This window comes from Ursus americanus, chromosome 18 (genome assembly GCF_024610735.1).
Source record: "Ursus americanus isolate L20-20 chromosome 18, mUrsAme1.1.p, whole genome shotgun sequence".
Classification (NCBI taxonomy): domain Eukaryota; kingdom Metazoa; phylum Chordata; class Mammalia; order Carnivora; family Ursidae; genus Ursus; species Ursus americanus.
Genome location: NC_142144.1, coordinates 51013632 through 51032978, shown reverse-complemented (window position 1 = coordinate 51032978; position 19347 = coordinate 51013632). Strand labels below are relative to the sequence as shown.

At 39.8% G+C, this 19347-nt stretch overlaps 1 protein-coding gene across 3 annotated transcripts in view; it reads left to right on the top strand.

The window, feature by feature from the left end:
* Positions 1 to 908: 908 nt before the first annotated feature.
* SNAPC3 (small nuclear RNA activating complex polypeptide 3) overlaps positions 909 to 19347 on the top strand; it is a 37859-nt gene continuing 19420 nt past the window's right edge. The window contains exons 1-3 of one of the 3 annotated variants that reach the window (XM_087869629.1): positions 909 to 1272; positions 2011 to 2088; positions 13376 to 13460. In XM_087869629.1, the coding sequence (XP_087725755.1) occupies positions 956 to 1272; positions 2011 to 2088; positions 13376 to 13460 (480 nt within the window). In that variant the 5' untranslated portion in view covers positions 909 to 955. The remainder of the gene's footprint in view (positions 1273 to 2010; positions 2089 to 13375; positions 13461 to 19347) is intronic. The other 2 variants (XM_045780663.2, XM_045780664.2) reach the window with 2 other exon arrangements.

The following is a 19347-nucleotide window of genomic DNA, read 5'->3' as shown; positions in this document are numbered from 1 at the left end:
GAGTATTGGGGGCTATAGCTCAAAGGTACAGTTTCTTTTTGGAGTGGTTAAGATAGTCTCAAATCGATTATTAAAAACCATTGAACGAGCACTTTAAATGGGTTAAGTATATGATGTGTGAATAACATACCAATAAATAAATAACCAACCAGCGCTCTTTCTGTTTGTCCTGCTCCCTCCTTGGGGTCTCTGAGAGACGGGAAAAGCTCCATCTAAAGCTAGACAGTTACAATCCTGCTTCTCTTTCCTTGCAGTTAACTCCTTCCTCAATAGTACCACGGGCATGATAATCCCTGCCTGGAAAGGTTATGATTTTTAAAAATAAAAATGTACATCAGGGTTAATAATGTACGGCTAATGATACACAGTTGATGCTCAATAAACACTACTGTGAATGTGTACAGCAATGCCTACATATATACACAAGAACTCGAGGCTGCTGGGGAGATTTTTTTTAACGACCAGGATCTGGAGGGCCGGCCGTATCCGTGGTCTCAACCCTCGCCGCCCATGTCTTCTCAAGCTGTAAGACACTGAGGCAGCAGCGCAGCGCACGAACCCGGGGGCCAAGGAAAAGTCCTGCATCCCGGGCCGAGCAACGGCAATGAACCGGATCGAAGGGCGTACAGAAGCCGCCCCACCTAGCAGAGAGCGATGCTACGTAACCGTGGGGAACCGGAACGCAACAACACAGGTTACCCGGGACCGAGAGCCCAATCAACCGCTCGCCGCATCGCCGCGAGCGGAGAACAATGCGCTCAGCCCTGCGCGCGGAAGCTAGCGGTGCCGCGCCCGGGGGCGTGCCCGGCCTGGTGCCTGCTGGGAAATGCAGTGTCTGAAGCTGTCCCACTCAGCCCCGCGGCTCTTCAGACCGAGCCCGGTGCAACTACAAGTCCCATCACGCTCCGCGAGGTCTTGATAGCCCGGCTTTTGCAGGGAAAGGAGTGGGGCGAACATGGCTGAAGGCAGTCGGGGTGGCCCAGCGTGTCGCGGGATGGACGGCAGGCAGGACCCAGTCTCCAGCAGTGGGAGCAGCAACTTTCCAGAGTACGAGCTTCCGGAGCTAAACACGCGTACTTTCCATGTGGGCGCTTTCGGGGAGCTGTGGCGTGGCCGGTTGCGCGGGGAAGGGGACTTGTCCCTGAAGGAGCCACAGGCATCCGCGTTGCCGGGGAGGCAGGGGGTCGCGGACTGGGGCCAGGAGGATGCTGCGGTGGCCCGGGATCTGGGCTGCAGCCTGGAGGCAGCAGCCGAGCTGCGGACGGTGTGCGGGTGAGTGCGGAGCCGAGAGGCTGTTGCTGCTTGGAGCTAACCTGGGTGCAGCTTTGCTCCTGCGCTCCCCTGGGACTCATCCTTGGGAGGGCATGTGGTGTACTCGCAGGGGTAGGAGGAGGACCGCCCTTCAAAGCTTTCAACCTGCCCGAGCTTTCCTGGAACCCCGGGAGAAGTCCCGTGATAGGAATGCACAATTTCTGCGAGTTGGAGTGAAGGAACGAGAGAGCTGCATAAAAGATTAATTTTTCTACTGGTTAATTGTTTAAGTGCTTGTTAATGTAGAAAAGCATTTAGTAACGGCGATGTGTGTAGCTGCCATTGACAAGACACTTTGACAATGGAGGAACCTTAGTAATGATGAGGCTGAAAAGGGATTTAACCAGAGGAGTGTTAAAACCTTTGATTAATTGTGGTTCTTTTTGGGGACCTGCAGGTATGCTGTTACCGAATATTCCCCCCAAAGTGCCTTTTATGGGGGGTGAAAATATAAAAAAAAAACAACTTTTAACGATCTCTTTCTTCGTTTAACCATATTGGCCGCCATACATCAATCGGCCATGTATCCTTTCTCTGTAGAAAATCCGCAAAGATATCATTGTCTTGAATTCCGGCCTCCTCTGAGCCCCGCCTACTGGATTTTATCTGACTTCGTAATTGTTTAATGATGTATTTAACAAACCTGACTCGCTGTGGACAAGATGGGTGATTGCTTTTTCCTTTTTGTTTATGTTTTAGCCTTGATAAACTGAAGTGCCTTGAGGAGGGTGAGGATCCAGATGTCGTCCCAGAGAATACCGACCTAGTGACTTTGGGGTATGGAAGACTTAACTTTTACTGTGTAGTACTTACTTAAATCTTTTTTCAACATTATAGCATTCACAAGTTAAGAGTACGTAATGTTATCATCCCACCCCCTAAATCCAACCATTAACATTTGGCCCAATTTGCTTTAGCTCTGCGTGTTTCGGATAACCTGCTGCAAGTCTTTTTCTATTGCTGAACCATTCAGTAAGTTTCAGACATCGTAATTCAGACCTAAATATATCAGCGTGTAGCTCCCTTAAGTATAATTCTCCTCCATAATCAGAGTGGTATTATTGTACCTAAGAAAATTAACAGTAAATACATAACCTCTAATGTCCAGTCTGTATTCAGATTTGTTTTTTGTTTATTTTCACTTATTTTTGTGTTTATTTTTAAATGTGTGTTTACAGTTAATCTACTTAGATTCCAGCACAAGCCAAATACTGATAGTGTCTTTCAAACTGTATTCTTTTGTTTTCGATTTTTAATTTTTGACAGATTCCTATTTTTGTGAAATAGGATACCAGTGAATTACTAGGAAAATAGAATTAAAAGACAAACACAATAAAAGTCCTTTAGGTTAGTAGTATTTTTTGAAGATTAAAAAGACTTTATTAAAGAAAACTACCCCCCCACACAAATTTCCAGATTTCCAGGTCATTATGCTTTTTATTTTTTTCATTTTTTGAAGTATATCATTATCTTGAATTGGGGGGGGTGGAGAGCATTTGTGCAGGGGTGGGTGGGGTGCAAAGGGAGAGGAGGAGAGAGAATCCTAAGCAGGCTCCACCCTCAGGATGGATGGAGAGCTCAATCTCATGACCCTGAGATTATGACCTGAGCTGAAATCAAGAGTTGGATGCTCGGGGCACCTGGGTGGCGGTTAAGCGTCTGCCTTCGGCTCAGGGCGTGATCCCGGCGTTCTGGGATCGAGCCCCACATCAGGCTCCTCTGCTGTGAGCCTGCTTCTTCCTCTCCCACTCTCCCTGCTTGTGTTCCCTCTCTCGCTGGCTGTCGCTATCTCTGTCAAATAAATAAATACAATCTTTAAAAAAAAAAAAAAGTTGGATGCTCAACTGGGTGAACCACCCAGGTGCCCCTTGAATTTGTTTTTATTGAAATACAGTTGATATACAATGTGTCATTAGTTTCAGGTGGAGGGCGTAGTGATCAGACAGCTCTGTATGTTCTATGCTTACCACCAGTGTAGCTACCATCTGTTAGCTCTTCATAATACCAGTTAACATTACCACTGACTGTATTCTTTATGCTGTCCTCTTATCCCCATGACTTACTTATTCCATGACTGGAAACCTGTACCTGTCACTCTCCTTTACCCATTTTGCCACTCTTCCCACCTTTCCTGGCAGCCATCAGTTTGTTCTCTGTATTTATGGGGCTGTTTTCTGCTTTTTGTGTGCTTGTTTTCTTTTTTAAATTCCACATATCAGTGAAATTATATAGTATTTTTCTTCCTCGGTCTGAATTATTTCACCTAGCATAATACCCTCTAGGTCCATTCATGTTATTGCAGATGGCAAGATTTCATTCTTTTTTTATGGCTGAGTAATACTCCATTACACACACCACACCTTTATCCATCTATCCATGGACACTTGAGTTGCTTCCATATCTTGGCTATTGTAAGTAATGCCCTAGTAAACATAAGGATGCGTATATCTTTTGGAATTAGGGTTTTTGTTCTCTTTGGGTAAATACCTAGTCGTGGAATTACTGAGTCATATAGTATTTATATTTTTATTTTTTTCAAGAACCGTCATACTGTTTTCCACAGTGGCTGCACCAGTTTAATTCCTACCAACAGTGCCCAAGGGTTCCTTTTCTCTACATCCTCGCCAAAATTTGTTATTTCTTGTCTTCTTGATTCTAACCATTCTGATTAATTTGAGGTGATATTTCTGGTGGTTTTGATTTGCATTTCCCTGATGATTAATGATGTTGAGCCTCTTGTCATATGTCTGTTGGCTGTCTTTATGTGTTTTTTGGAGAAATGTCTATTCAGGCCCTCTGTCTTTTTTAATTGGATTATTTGGGGTTTTTTGCTGTTGAGTTGTATAAGTTCTTTATTTTGGATATTTACACTTTATTGGATATGTCATTTATAAATATCTTCTCCCTTTCAGTAGTTTTCCTTTTTGTTGATGATTTTAATTGCTATGCGAAAGCTTTTTATTTTGATATAGTCCCAGTAGTTTATTTTTATTTATTTATTTATTTATTTAAGATTTTATTTTATTTATTTGTCAGAGAGAGCACAAACAGGGAGAGCAGCAGGTGGAAAAAGAAGCAGGCTCCCCGCTGAGCAAGGAGCCCGATGTGGGACTCGATCCCAGGACCCTGGAATCATGACCTGAGCCAAAGGCAGACACTTAACTGACTAAGCCACCCAGGCATCCCATCCCTTGCCTGAGGAGACATCTTGAAAAATAGTGCTAAGACTGATGTCTAAGAGATTATTGCCTATGTTTCCTTCTAGGAGTTTTATGTTTCAGGTCTCACATTTAGGTCTTTAATGCATTATTGAGTCTATTTTTTGTGTGTGGTGTGAGATAGTGGTTCAGTTTCAGTCCTTCGCCTATAGCTGTCCAGTTTTCCCAACACCATTTGTTGAAGAGACTGGTATTTCCCCATTGTATATTCTTGCCTCTGTCATAGAGTAATTGACTGTGTGAGTGTGGGTTTATTTCTGGGCTTTCTATTCTCTTCCATTGGTCTATGTGTGTTTTTGTGCCAGTATTATCCTCTTTGATTACCACAGCTTTGTAGTATGGCTTGAAATCTGGGATTGTGATATATCCAGCTTTGTTCTTTCCCAAGATTGCTGTGGCTGTTGCGGGTCTTTTGTGGTTTCATGCAAATTTTTATATTATTTGTTCTAGCTCTGTGAAAAACGCTGTTAGTATTTTGATAGGGATTGCCTTGAACCTGTAGGTGGTTTGGGGTAGTATTGATATTTTACCATGAGCTTGCAATATCTGTCCATTTGTTTGTGTTGTCTTCAGTTTTTTCAGTAGTGGTTTATAGTTTTCATAGTACAGGTCTTTCACCTCCTTGGTTGAGTTTATACCTTGGTATTTTATTCTTTCTGGAATAAATCTGCAATTGTAAATGGAACTTTTTTTTAAAATTTTTCTTTCTGCTACTTTATTATTAGTGTATAGAAATGCAATCAATTTCTGTACATTAATCTTGTATCGTGCAACTTTATTGAATTCATTTATTACTTCTAATTACATGTTAAATTCAATAGTAAAATTACTATTCACATTCAGGTTCCTAATTCATATTGCTGTGAATGTTTCTAAATGCTTACTCTCATTGTCTGTACTGATTGAATAACAAATAGCTCTCAGATCAGTGTTGGTCTGCCAGTCCCACTTTGAGAAACACTGTGCTGTGATAGTGCTACAGAGAAAATGTGTATGTAATGGTGACATTTACAATTTCCAGTTTGTAGCCCACTTACTTCACACCACCTCATCTTTTTGTAATCCTTGACCCTACCCTTTCTGTTGTCCCCCTTGAAAATTTAGGTGTTTCAACTCCATCTTGGTTTCTTCTATAATCGCTGCCAAATCAGGGGTGCCTGGGTGGTTCAGTCGGTTAAGCATCTGCCTTCAGCTCAGGTCATGATCCCAGGGTCCTGGGATGGAGCCCCATGTTCAGGCTGTCTGCTCAGCAGGGAGTCTGTTTCTCCCTTTCCTCTGCTTGCCCTCCCCCACTTGTGTACGCGCTCTCTCTCTCTTTCTCTCTGTGTCAAATAAATAAATAAAATCTTTGAAAAAAAAATAGCTGCCAAATCTGTTTCCCTTATCCCCACTGCTAGTGTTTACATTAGTGATACTTGGAGCACCATGAAAGCCTCCCATCTCTCCTACGTCCAGTTTTTTCTTCTGATTTATTCATCTATGCTACCACCTGAGCGTGCTCATTTGCTGAGATATTGCCAATGGCCATACCTCTGCTCTGGGACAGATTTCAGATTCCTTACGTAGGCCTCCACCTACAGCCCAGATCTGCCTTTCCAGATTTGTTTTCAACCACTTTCTCTTTCAAATGGCTCAGGAGGCCCCTCTCCCATGTAAAACTCTGTATTTGAGGCCATAAGATTCCTTTCCACATTACTACAACCTGTCTCCCTCACTTAGGAAATAGATTCACTTACAATGTCCAGAACTCTTCTTGTAATATTTCCAGAGTTCTTGAAAACTCGTTGAGAGTCCAGACTCCATCTGTGTATTGCCCTTAAGCTTATTGTGCTGTTTTGCTTCCACTGGTGCTCTTTTACTATCGTTGATTGACGAGTTGGATATTTCTTTCTTTCTTTTTTTTTTAAAGATTTTATTTATTTATTTAACAGAGATAAAGACAGCCAGAGAGAGAGGGAACACAAGCAGGGGGAGTGGGAGAGGAAGAAGCAGGCTCATAGCAGAGGAGCCTGATGTGGGGCTCGAACCCAGAACGCTGGGATCACGCCCTGAGCTGAAGGCAGACGCTTAACCGCTGTGCCACCCAGGCGCCCCGAGTTGGATATTTCTAAAATGCACATCTGGTTGTGTCTAGAGCTTTCACTGGCTCTTAGGCAAAAGTCCAGAGTTATTCAGTGGCTCACAAAGGCCAATGGATCTTGCAGATCTTTTCAGCTCTGTGTCTGCAGTGCTTCGGCCACACTACAGTTTTCAGTTTCTGGAATATGTGCTCACTCCAGGCCTTGGCCTAGAACACTCACGCCTCCTTATCCTTCTTGTCTTGCTGACTTCTCATCCTTCAAGCACTGAAGGACCGTGGACTCCCATTTAGGTCCCGTTTTATGTTCCTGTAGCTCCCTGTACTTCTCTATTAAAATATTCATCACACCTGTGATATACTTGTTTAATTTTCTGTCTTCCTAGCTAGACTTAAAAGTTCCATAAGCTGTGTCTGTCATATATACTGTTGTATCCCCAGTTCCTGGAACTTTGGCACATAATAGGTCAGTAGATATTTGTAGAGTGAGCAGAATAAATGAAACCTTCATAAACTTGAGGAAGTATTTTTTAGCAATTGGCTGAAAAAAGATCGATAATTACTATTTTTTTTTAAAGATTTCTTTTTTATTTTGGGGGGGAGGGGCAGAAGGAGAGGGGGAGAGAATCTAAGCAGACTCCACTCTGAGCATGTGGAGTCTTTCATGGAGCTTGATAGCACGACCCTGAGATCATGACCTGAGCCAAAACCAAGAGTTGGACACTTAACCAACTCCACCACGCAGGAGCCCCGAGATTGATAATTATAAACAAAGCAAACTTTTTTGTTATGGTTAATAAATTACCAGTTGGCTTATAATGAATTTTTTTTTTTTTTTTGGCTTACAATGATTTTATTAAGCCATGTTGAATAGTAATTTTCAGGTTACTTTATATGTTGTTTCACCTGGCCGTTTTCTATTACTAGATCATGTGAATCTCCTTGGTTGTCTTCTAGTCCCTTCCACAGGAAATGTGGAAGGAAGTTTATGTATAATCTAATATAAAAGGAGTCAGTATGGCATTATTCTGCTGGGATTATTTATTTATTTATTTATTTTTTAAAAGATTTTATTTATTTATTTGACAGAGATAGAGACAGCCAGCGTGAGAGGGAACACAAGCAGGGGGAGTGGGAGAGGAAGAAGCAGGCTTCCAACAGAGGAGCCTGATGTGGGGCTCGATCCCAGAACTCCGGGATCACGCCCTGAGCGGAAGGCAGACGCTTAACGACTGAGCCACCCAGGCGCCTCTCTGCTGGGATTATTTAGATGTACTTTGAAACTACTGTATTTATTAATGACTAACATTAATCTTAACAGTACTGCAAGTAAATTAGGTCTGTGCCAAATGCTAAAATTTATATCTCTGTGCTTTCTCTAAATCTTCCTTTCTTCTCTCCACCAATAACTTAAAAAAAAAAACAAAATCTAAATACATGACCCCTTTATTATGGCATAAAACGAATAAAATACACTTCTAGCACCCCTCCCCCTGGTCTAATAAAGGAGCTGCTGGGCTCATTTTATGCCTGTAAGGAGAAAAAAAAGCACTTGAAATAGGTCGATTCTCCTCTGAAACATGCTGCTGTCTTTGAGTCATACCAAGCTAAATAACTTGTTATCAGCATTTTGGAAATTTTTTAGCTGCTTGAAGATTGTAATTCCTAGGAACAGGAGCAATCCTTGCTACTACATGGGTACTACTGAAGCTTATCTGTCATCCCAAAAGCTTCAGCAACATTAGTTTTAATACAATAGCAAGTTCATTAAGTCTGCCCATTCCTCTCACTTTGCTGGCCAACAAACCACTGCTCAGTGCACCATTTAAAGAATATAAAAGGGGGGCGCCTGGGTGGCACAGCGGTTAAGCGTATGCCTTAGGCTCAGGGCGTGATCCCAGCGTTATGGGATCGAGCCCCACATCAGGTTCCTCCGCTGTGAGCCTGCTTCTTCCTCTCCCACTTCCCCTGCTTGTGTTCCCTCTCTCGCTGGCTGTCTCTATCTCTGTCAAATAAATAAATAAAATCTTTAAATAAATAAATAAAAAATAAAGAATATAAAAGGGAAACTTCAGAATCCTGCAAGAAAAAGAGAACCACAGAATTGAAGGACTCAACCCTCCCTACCACCAAAACAAAAACAAACGAAAAAACACTCTAGTTACCTGGGTTTTGTCAGAATGACAGAAAAGAGTATCATTAAACTAGGAATCTTATAAACCCTCTTCCACCACAAGTATCACAAAATGAATAAGAAGAAATAAAATCCACAGGGAATTTATTGCAGAAAATCAGGAAACAATTGTTTATACAAATCAGCTGAGGAAATCTCCTTCTCCCAGGAAATAACTAGGAAACAAGAAAACTGTAAGTCGGGGCGCTTGGGTGGCTGAGTCATGAGGCTCAGGGTGTGATCCCAGAGTCCTGGGATTGAGCCCCGCATGGGGCTCCTTGCTCCTCTGGGAGCCTGCTTCTTCCTCTCCCACTCCCCCTGCTTGTGTTCCCTCTCTTGCTGGCTGTCTCTCTCTCTCTCTCTCTCTCTGTCAAATAAATAAATAAATAAAATGTTTAAAAAAAAAAGAAAACTGTAAGTCTACATTCTAAATAAAATTGAATATACTAAAACAAGCATTTGAGGATAGAAAAACCAGTTTGGATCTGAAATTTTGATTTCAGAAATGATGAGAAAAAGGAGAAATGGGAAAAAAAAGTGATGGAACTCAGATAATAGAAGAAAAAGACAGAAATTTCCCAAATGAATTATGAGATAACTGAAGCAGAATAGACGCAAATGGAATTTTAATAAGAGGCAATGAAAGGGACGCCCGGGTGGCTCAGTCGAAGGGTCTGCCTCCGGCTCAGGTCGTGGTCCCAGGGTCCTGGACTGAGTCCCGCATCAGGCTCCCTGCTCATAGGGGAGCCTCTTTCTCCCTCAGCCTGCAGCTCTCCTGCTTGTGCACGCACTCTCTCTCTGACAAGTAAATAAAATCTTTAAAAAAAAAAAAGGCAATGAAGGGCATGAATACGGTCAAGAGAATGCAAGTGATGTAAAGAAAGAAATTGAGTGAGAGAAAGTGGGGGAAATGGAAAACAAGACAAAAGTATATTATGAGTCCTTAAGAAAGGAAAACAAAGCAATTGAACAAAATTAATATTTAGTCTAAAAAATTTTCCAGATTAGAAAAAAAGCTGAATCTACAAATTAAAAGGGCCCACTGGGTATCTAGGAAAATTAATCCAAAATTATCAATTCTGAGACATATCCTAATAAAACTATTAGATTTCAGAGATAAAGATAGATAAGAGATAAGGATCAAGGCACTAAGGCAAAAAGAACACGTAATGTACAAAGGTGAAAGAATTAGAATGGCATTAACTTTGCAAAACTAACATACAGAGAAGGCAACAGTGGAGCAGGATTTTTTTTAAAAAGCTCTGTGAAAGCAAGGATTTTATATCTAGTTGAAATGTCTTGCAATATCGAGGCTGTAGAAAAAAATTTTAATACACAGGATATTGGGTAGTTACCCACGAGCTATTTCTGAGGAATATACTCAAGGATTAGCTTCATCCAACCAAATGATGACGGGGAAATTTTCACCAAAGGACTAATAGAGTAAGGATGAGGGTGGAAGGCTACTATACAAATATCGTATATTGTAACAAATTAGAATGTTGTAGCTAAAAAAATGGGTGAGAAAAGAGGAAGAAGATAATGCATAGGCAATAAGTACATCTTAATACTGACAAAAAAGCTTGACAAACTTAGTAAAATATTAAATAAGAAAATGGGTAATGAAGGGTATTAAAAATCTGTAAGTACAAGGTAATCACTGGAACAAAAATACAAATAACAAACCCTCCTCAATTTCTAAACAACAGACAAGCAAAACTACACATGTCATAATGGACAAAAGAGCTAACGTAACAAAATACATGAGTTAGAAAATGTGATGGCATTGAGACCGAAGGCATCAGTCCTATACAACCTGCTAAGACGGGTTTGGCTCACAAAACAAAAACCTTGCATGGGCAATAGGCATATGTAAGATAAAGTGATTCAGAGAAAACTAAAGGATTGGACAAAAGTGTACCAGATAAATGGAAAGAAAAATTGAACAGCTTATAGCTGTCCTGATGTGAGACGGATAGGTTTCAAGCCCTAAAACATTAAATGTGACAAAGGTCACTTTTTAAAAAGTTTGTTTATTTATTTGACAGCAAGAGAGCACAAGCAGGGGAGCAGGGCAGAGGGAGAGGAAGAAGCAGACTCCCCACTGAGCAGGGAGCCCAATGTAGGACTCGACCCCAGGACCCTGAGATCGTGACCTGAGCTGAAACCAAGAGTCAGACGCTTAACCCACTGAGCCACCCAGGTGCCCCCAAAGGTCACATTTTAATGCTAAAAGCCATAAACCCCAATTAAGATAGACTCCTTTGGAATACACACACACATCACACACATATATTCACATATTCACATATATATGTATGTATACACACACCAAATAATGTAGTGATTAACTTTATAAAACAAAACTACAGGAGATGCAACTCACAGTAGGACACTTTAATGACAAATGGTAAAAAAATAAGAAATGAGAGTTCTAAACAATGTGATCAATAGGCTGTGTCTTATGGAGATCTATATACTTAAAATGTATGAGCTGATACATGGCACACCCACAAAAGTTGATTGTATATTAGGCCACAAAACATTAACATCCATAAAGTAGAAAATATTATAACACTCTGATCACAACATAATAAAACTAGAGTTTACTAAAAAAACAAGAATCAGGCCATTCTAGGGGTACCTTGGTGGCTTGGTCAGTTGGGTGTACGACTTTTTTTTTTTTTTTTTAATGATTTTTTATTATATTATGTTAGTGACCATACAGTACATCCCCGGTTTCTGATGTAAAGTTCGATGATTCATTAGTTGCGTATAACACCCAGTGCACCATGCAATACGTGCCCTCCTTACTACCCATCACCGGTCTATCCCATTCCCCCACCCCCCTCCCCTCTGTGGGTGTACGACTCTTGGTTTCTGCTCAGGTCATGATCTCAGGGTTGTGACATCAGGCTCCACGTTGGGCCCTGCACTCATCTGGGAGTCTGCTTAAGATTCTCTTTCCCTCTCCCTCTGTCCTTCCCCAGGCTTGCTTGGCACACCCATTCTCTTTCTTTCTCAAATAAATAAATCAATCTTTTTTTTTTAAACTGGATTCTTTTTTTTTTTTTTTTTAAGATTTATTTATTTATTTGACAGAAAGAGATAGAAAGGGAACATAAGCATGGGCGGGGGTGGGGGGCGCTGGAGAGGAAGAAGCAGGCTCCCTGCTGAGCAGAGAGCCCGATGTGGGGCTCTGTGGGGCTCAATCCCAGGATCCTGGGATCATGACCTGAGCTGAAGGCAGACGCTTAAAGACTGAGCCACCCAGGTGCCCTTTTTTTTTTTTTTTTTTTTAAATCACACCATTCTACTTGGAAATTTTAAAACTCATTAAATACAGGCATACCTTGGGGATCTTGTAGGGCAGTTCCAGACCACTGCAATAAAGCAAATATAGCAATAAAGCGAGTCAGATGAATTTTTTGGTTTCTCAGTACCAGTAAAAGTTTTTTTTTTTTTTTTTTAAAGATTTTATTTATTTATTTGAGAGAGAGAGAGCACAAGCAGCGGAGAGTAGCAGAGGGAAAGGGAGAAGCAGAGTCCCCACTGAGCAGGGAGCCCAGCGTGGAACTCAATTTCAGGACCCTGGGATCATGACCTGAGCCAAAGGCAGAAGCTTAACCGACTGAGCCACCAGGCATCCTATAAGTTATGTTTATACTAAAGTGTGCAGTAGTTTAATGTCTGAAAAGGATATACTTCAAGTAAGCACTTTATTGGTAAAAAATGCTAAAATTTGAGCTTTCAGTAGTCATAATCTCCGATGACAGTTAACCATAACATATACTATAATAAAGAAAAAATTTGAAATATTAGGGAGATAAGAGTCGATAAAGAAGAAAAACTAGCTCTGTCAGTGATATGATAGTATGCCTGAAAAATTCCAAAGAAATCAATGCTAAAACAAACAGGAAAAACCAGAATTTAGTGTAAGAGCAGGATACAGAATTGATATATATTAAAAAAAAATAGCCTTCATATATACAGACTAAACAATTAGAGGACATATTGGTGAAGAAAAGTCCCATTTATAATAGTCAAAAAGAAGATTAAATACTTAAGAATAAATTCAACAATAAATATGTAACAGCCTTGGTAAGGAAAATTTTTAAAACACTCTGGGAAGACTTGGAAAAAGACTTGAAAATATTGAAAGATGTCCTCTCTTCTTGGATAGAAATCCTAAAAATTATTATGCTGGCAGTTCTTTTATTTTTTTAAGATTGATTTATTTATTTTAGAGAGGGAGAGCAGGGAGAGAGGGAGAGAAGCAGACTCAGCCTGTACTATTTTTACAGCGTCTTTTAGCTCTAAGTCTAAAATTAGTTCAGAATTCATTCATGGGGCGCCTGGGTGGCTCAGTCAGTTAAGTGTCTGACTTGATGTCGGCTCAGGTCATGATCTCAGACTTGTGAGATCACTGGGCCTGGAGCCTGCTTGGGATTCTCTCTTCCTCTCCCTTTGCCCCTGCCACTGTCTCTCTCCCTCTCTCAAAAAAGAAATTTAATTCAAATAAAAGTTAAGTATTAAAGATCCCTTGAGAGACCCATTAAAAGTATTGAAGTTTGATTTTTCTTATTCCTCTAATAGGGTTAGAAAAAGGCTTATGGAACAGCGGGAAGAAACCATAACAATAGATCGGGTTTGCAGACAAGAAACATTTGCTTATGAGATGGTAAGAGTCTCATCTTTCTTTTTTTTTTTTCCCCATGAAACAGTGAACACTCTGTCATTGGGTGTTAGTGATGACTGTAAGGTGTCTTTATATTGGATATGCTTAGTTGAAAATAAACTTAGAGAAACCTCATTGGGACTGGGAACTGGTAGGAGAAAAAGACCCACAGAATTCAAGTGATGGCACATTTGACACTTTTATTCTTGCATTCATTCATTCATTCATTCAATTTATTTAGATTTTATTTATTTAGATTTTATTTATTTAGCAGAGAGAGAGTGAGAGAACACAAGCAGGGGGAGCAAGACAGGGAAAAGCAGGCTCCCTGCTGAGCAGGGAACCTGATGCGGGGCTTGATCCCAGGACTCTGGGATCATGACCTGAGCTGGAGGCAGACACTTAACTGAGCCACCCAGGCGCCCTTTTATTTCTGCTTTTAGTTTGGTTTTGTTCTCTATATTAGGCTAAATTCATGCCTTTTCATCCCCCAATTGCTGGTACTTTTGTTCTGCTTCTGATTTTGGTTTAACCACATTCGTAATGTACCATCTCTTATGTAAACCCTCAGAAAAATTTAAGATGATAAATAATGAGGAATTAAGTGTTAGACATGATGTGTTCATTCAGTACCTATTCTTTTTTTTTTTTTTAAGATTTTATTTATTTATTTGAGAGAGAGAGAGAGCATGAGGGGGGGAAGGGTCAGAGGGAGAAGCAGATTCCCTGCTGAGCAGGGAACCTGATGCGAGACTCAAACCTGGGACTCCAGGATCATGACCTGAGCCGAAGGCAGTCGCCTAACCAACTGAGCCACCCAGGCGCCCTCATTCGGTACCTATTCTTGAGGACCTCCTGTGTGTCAGATGCTGTGTTGGGCACTTGATAGTACACCTGTTTTCTCTCCCACTTGTTTTTTATTGTGGTAAAATTTACATAATATAAAATTTACTATTTTAAGCATTTTTAAGTGTTTGATTTAAGTGGCATTAAGTACATTCACTGTGTTGTGTATCCATCACTATTTCCAGAACTACTTCATCTCAAACAGAAATTCTATACTGAGTAAATAACTCCCCATTTTCCTTTCCCTCAGCCCTTGGTAACCTTTATTCTACTTTCTGTCTCTGTGAATTTGCCTGTTTTAGATACCTTGTATAAGTGGAGTCATGCAATATTTGTCCTTTTTTGTTCAGCTTATTTTACTTGGTATAATGTTCTAAAGGTTTATCTGTGTGTGGTATGTATCAGGACTTCATTCCTTCTTTTGACTGAATAATTTTTCCTTGTATGGATATACCAGATATTGTTTATCTGTTCATCTTCTTTTTTTTTTTTAAAGATTTTATTTATTTATTTATTCGATAGAGATAGAGACAGCCAGCGAGAGAGGGAACACAAGCAGGGGGAGTGGGAGAGGAAGAAGCAGGCTCCTAGCGGAGGAGCCTGATGTGGGGCTCGATCCCATAACGCCGGGATCACGCCCTGAGCCGAAGGCAGACGCTCAACCGCTGTGCCACCCAGGCGCCCCTATCTGTTCATCTTCTGATGGACATTTGGCTTCTTTCCATTTTTTGGCTATTGTAAATAATGCTGCTTTGAACACCAGTATACAGGTATCTGTTTGAGTCCATTTTCAGTTCTTTTCGGCATATACCTGGGAGTACAATTGCTCAGTCATATGGTGATTCTAGGTTTAACATCTTGAGGAAGCACCAAACTTTTCCCTAGGAGCTGCATCGTTTGACAGTCCCACCAGCAGTGCACAAAGGCTCCGATTTCTCCACATACTCTTCAACATTTGTTATTTTCTGGTTTTTGAGAATAGCCATCCGAGTGGGCATAAAGTGGTATCTCATGATTTCAATTTGCACTTCCCAGATGCTGAGTGATGTTGAGTATCTATCTTTTCATGTGCCTTTTGGCCATTTGTTTATCATCTTTGGAGAAATGTCTATTCTAGTTCTTTACTAGTTTTTCAATTGGCTTGTCTCTTTGTTGAGTTGTAAGAGTTCTTTGTATATTCTGGATACTAGACCATTACCATATGTGTGGTTTTACAATGTTTTCTCCCATCTACATGTTGTCTTTTCACACTCTTGATAGTGTACTCTGATGTACAAAAGTTTTAAAGCTTGATTAAGTTCACTTTATCTGTTTTTTGTTATTGTTGGTATCTGTGCTTTTGATGTCATACTTAGAAACTGTTGGCAAATCCAGTGTAATGAAGCTTCCCCCCCGTGTTTTGTTCCAAGAGTTCATAGTTTTAGCTCTTAGTTCAAGTCTTTGATGCATTTTGAGTTAATTTTTATATATGATATAAGGAAAAGGTTTAACTTCATTTGTTTGTGGATATCCAGTTTTCCCAGCACCATTTGTTGAAGAATGGTCTATTGAATGGTCTTGACACCTTCGTTAAAAGTCAGTTGACCATATAAGATTTATTTCTCAGTACTCTATTCTATTCCATTAGTCTATATGTCTGTTTTATCCTCATTCTAATCCTGTTTTGATTATTATAGCTTTGTGGTCATTTTTGAAATTGGGAAATGTGAGTCTTCCCATTTCAATCTTTTTCAGGATTGTTTGGCTGTTTATGGTAGCTCAAAATTCCCTAGGAATTTTCGGAGGGTTGTTTTTTTTTTTTTAAGATTTTATTTATTTATTTGACAGAGAGAGAGACAGCCAGTGAGAGAGGGAACACAAGCAGGGGGAGTGGGAGAGGAAGAAGCAGGCTCCCAGCAGAGGAGCCTGATGTGGGGCTCGATCCCGTAACGCCAGGATCATGCCCTGAGCCGAAGGCAGACGCTTAACTGCTGTGCCACCCAGGTGCCCCTCAGAGGGTTGTTTTATTTCTGGATTAAAAAAAAAAAAACCCCACAGAGATTTTGGTAGGGATTGTATTGATTCTGTATATGAATTGGGGTAGTATTGTCATCTAAACATCTAATCCATGAACAGGCTGTGTCTTTCAATTTATTTAAGTTGTCATTAATCTTGTTCAGTAACGTTTTGTAATTTTTAAGTGTTCAAGTGTTTATTTCTTCCTTTTTTTTTTTAAGGTTTTTTATTCTTTTAAAGTAATTTCTACACCCACCCAACATGGGGCTTGAACTCATAACCCTGAGATCAAGAGTCGCATGCTCTCCCAACTGAACCAGGCAGGCACCCCAAGTCTTTTCATTTCTGTTAAATTTATTCCTAAGTATTTTATTCCTTTTGATGCTATTTTAAATGGAATTTTTTTTCTTAATATCCTTTTCAAGTTGTACAGAGCTAGTATGTAGAAATACAACTGTTTTTGTGTGTTGATTTTGTAGCCTGCAACTTTGGTAAATTTATTAGCTCTAATAGGTATTTTATGTGGATTCTTTAGGATTTTGTGCGTAGAAGATCATGCCTATCATCTGCAAACAGAAATAACTATCTCTTTCTAATTTGTTTGCTCATTCACTCTTCTTCCTTCCTTCCTTCCTTTTTTTTTAATCTAATTGTTCTAGTCAGAATTTCTAGTACTGTGTTGAATAGAAGTGGCAAAGTGCACATCCTTACAGTCTTTCACCATTGAGTATGATTTTAGTGTGGATTTTTCATATATGTCCTTCATCATGTTGAGGACGTACCCTTCTGTTCCTAGTTTATTCAGTGCTTTTATTGTGAAAGGGGATTGGATTTCCTCATACTTTTTCTGCATTTTAGTGAAATAATGATGTGGGTTTTTCCCATCCTTCTGTTAGTGTGGTGTATTACATTGATTTGCAAGTGTTGACCTACTCTTGCATCCTGAGGATAAATCCCACTTGGTTGTGGTATATAATCCTCTTCATATGCTGCTGATTTTGGTTTGCTAGTATGTTGGTTTTAAAGATTATTTATTTACTTAAGATAGAGCGGGGGTGGGGGGGCGGTGCAGGAAGAATCAGGCTCTCTGCTGAGCAGGGAGCCGGTACCGGGACTAGATCCCAGGACTATGAGATCATGACCTGAGCCGAAGGCAGATGCTTAACCAGCTGAGCCACCCAGGCGCTCCGGTTTGCTAGTATTTTGTTAGGGAGTTTTGCATTTACATTTATAAGGGATATTGGCCTGTAGTTTTCTTGTGGTGTCTTTGTTAGACTTTGGTATCAGAGTATGTTGATCTCATAGAATGAGTTAAGAAGTATTCCCTTCTGCTGTCTCTCTCTGTCAAATAAATAAATAAATAAAATCTTAAAAAAAAAAAAAAAGAAGTATTCCCTTCTGGGGGCGCCTGAGTTGTTGGGCCTCTGCCTTCTACCCAGGTTATGATCCCAGGGTCGTGGGATCGAGCCCCATGTCGGGCTCCCAGCTTAATGGGGGTCTGCTTCTCCCTCTCTCTCAAATAAATAAATAAAATCTTTAAAAAAAAAAAAAGGATTACCTCGGGGCTTCTGGCTGGTTCAGTCGGTAGAGCATGTGACTCTTGATCTCAGGGTTATCAGTTCAAGCCCTACATTGGGCATAGAGCTTACTGTTTAAAAAAAAAAAAAGTATTCTCTCTTCTTCAGACTTCTTGGAAGACGTTGAGGAGGACTGATGTTAATTCTTTGGTACAGTTCACCGGTGAAACCATCTAGTCCTGGGCTTTTCTTTGTTAAGAGGTTTTTAATTACTATTCAGTCTCCTTACCATTATATCATCACTACACCAATATACCATTAATATTCAGATTTTCTATTTTTTCCTGGATTAGTTTTGATTGTTACCTTCCTTCTGCTAGTTTTTGGTTTAGTTTGCTCTTCTTTTTCCAGTTCCTTAGTATATACAGTAAGGTTATTTACTTGAGATTGTTCTTTTTTAATACAGATGTTTACAGCTGTAAGTTTCCCTCTTTATTTGCTTTTACTGCATCCTGTAAGTTTCTTATGTTCTGTTTTCGTTTTCATTTGTCTAAAGGTATTTTCTCATTTCCCTTGTGATTTCTTTTTTGACCCATTGGTTGTTTAAGAGTGTGTCGTTTAATTTCCACTGACGTTTTTAGTTTTTTTCCTATTATGATTTCTAGTTTTATTCAGTTATAATCAGAAAATATACTTTTCATGATTTAAGTACTTTCAAATTCATAAGACTTGGTGGTCTATCTCGGAATCGTTCATGTGCACTTGAGAAGACTGGATGGAGTGTTCTGTATGTCAGTTAGGTCTCATTGATTTGTAATGTTATTAATTTTCTGTGTGGTTATTTTATTCATTATTGGAAGTGGGGTATTGAAGTTTCCACCTATTATAGAACAGTGTATTTCTCCCTTCAATTCTGTCAGTTTTGCTTCATATATTTTGGCATTCTCTTGTTAGCTACATATGTATATAATTACTGTGTCTTCTTTTTGGATTGCATATTTTATCAATATACAGTGTCCTCCTTTGTCTCCTGTAACCTTTTCTGACTTAAAGTCTATTTTGTCTGACGATAACGTAGGTTTCATTTGGTTACTATTTGTGTGGAATATCTTTTTCCATTTTTTTACTTTCAACCTCTTTGTGTCTTCACGTCTAAAGTGAGTCTCTTACAGAGAGTATATAATCAAATATTTTTAATCCATTCTGCCAATCTTTCCCTTTTTAATGGGAAAGTTTAGCCCATCTGTATTTAAACTAATTACTGATGAGGATTTATTTCTACCATTTAGGTATCTGTATGTCATACCTATCTTTTGTTCCTTGGTTCCTCTATTGTCTTTTTTTTTTTTTTTTTTGGTATTCAGTTGAATTTTTATGGTGTATTTTTTATTCCTTCTTTCCATATGTATGTGTACTAATAAGTACACTTCCCATGTGTACTTATTTTCATAGTGGTTACCTTGTGGATTACAATTACCATCTTAAAATTATAACAGCCTAGTCTTAATAATACCAACTTTGTTTCAGTAGTA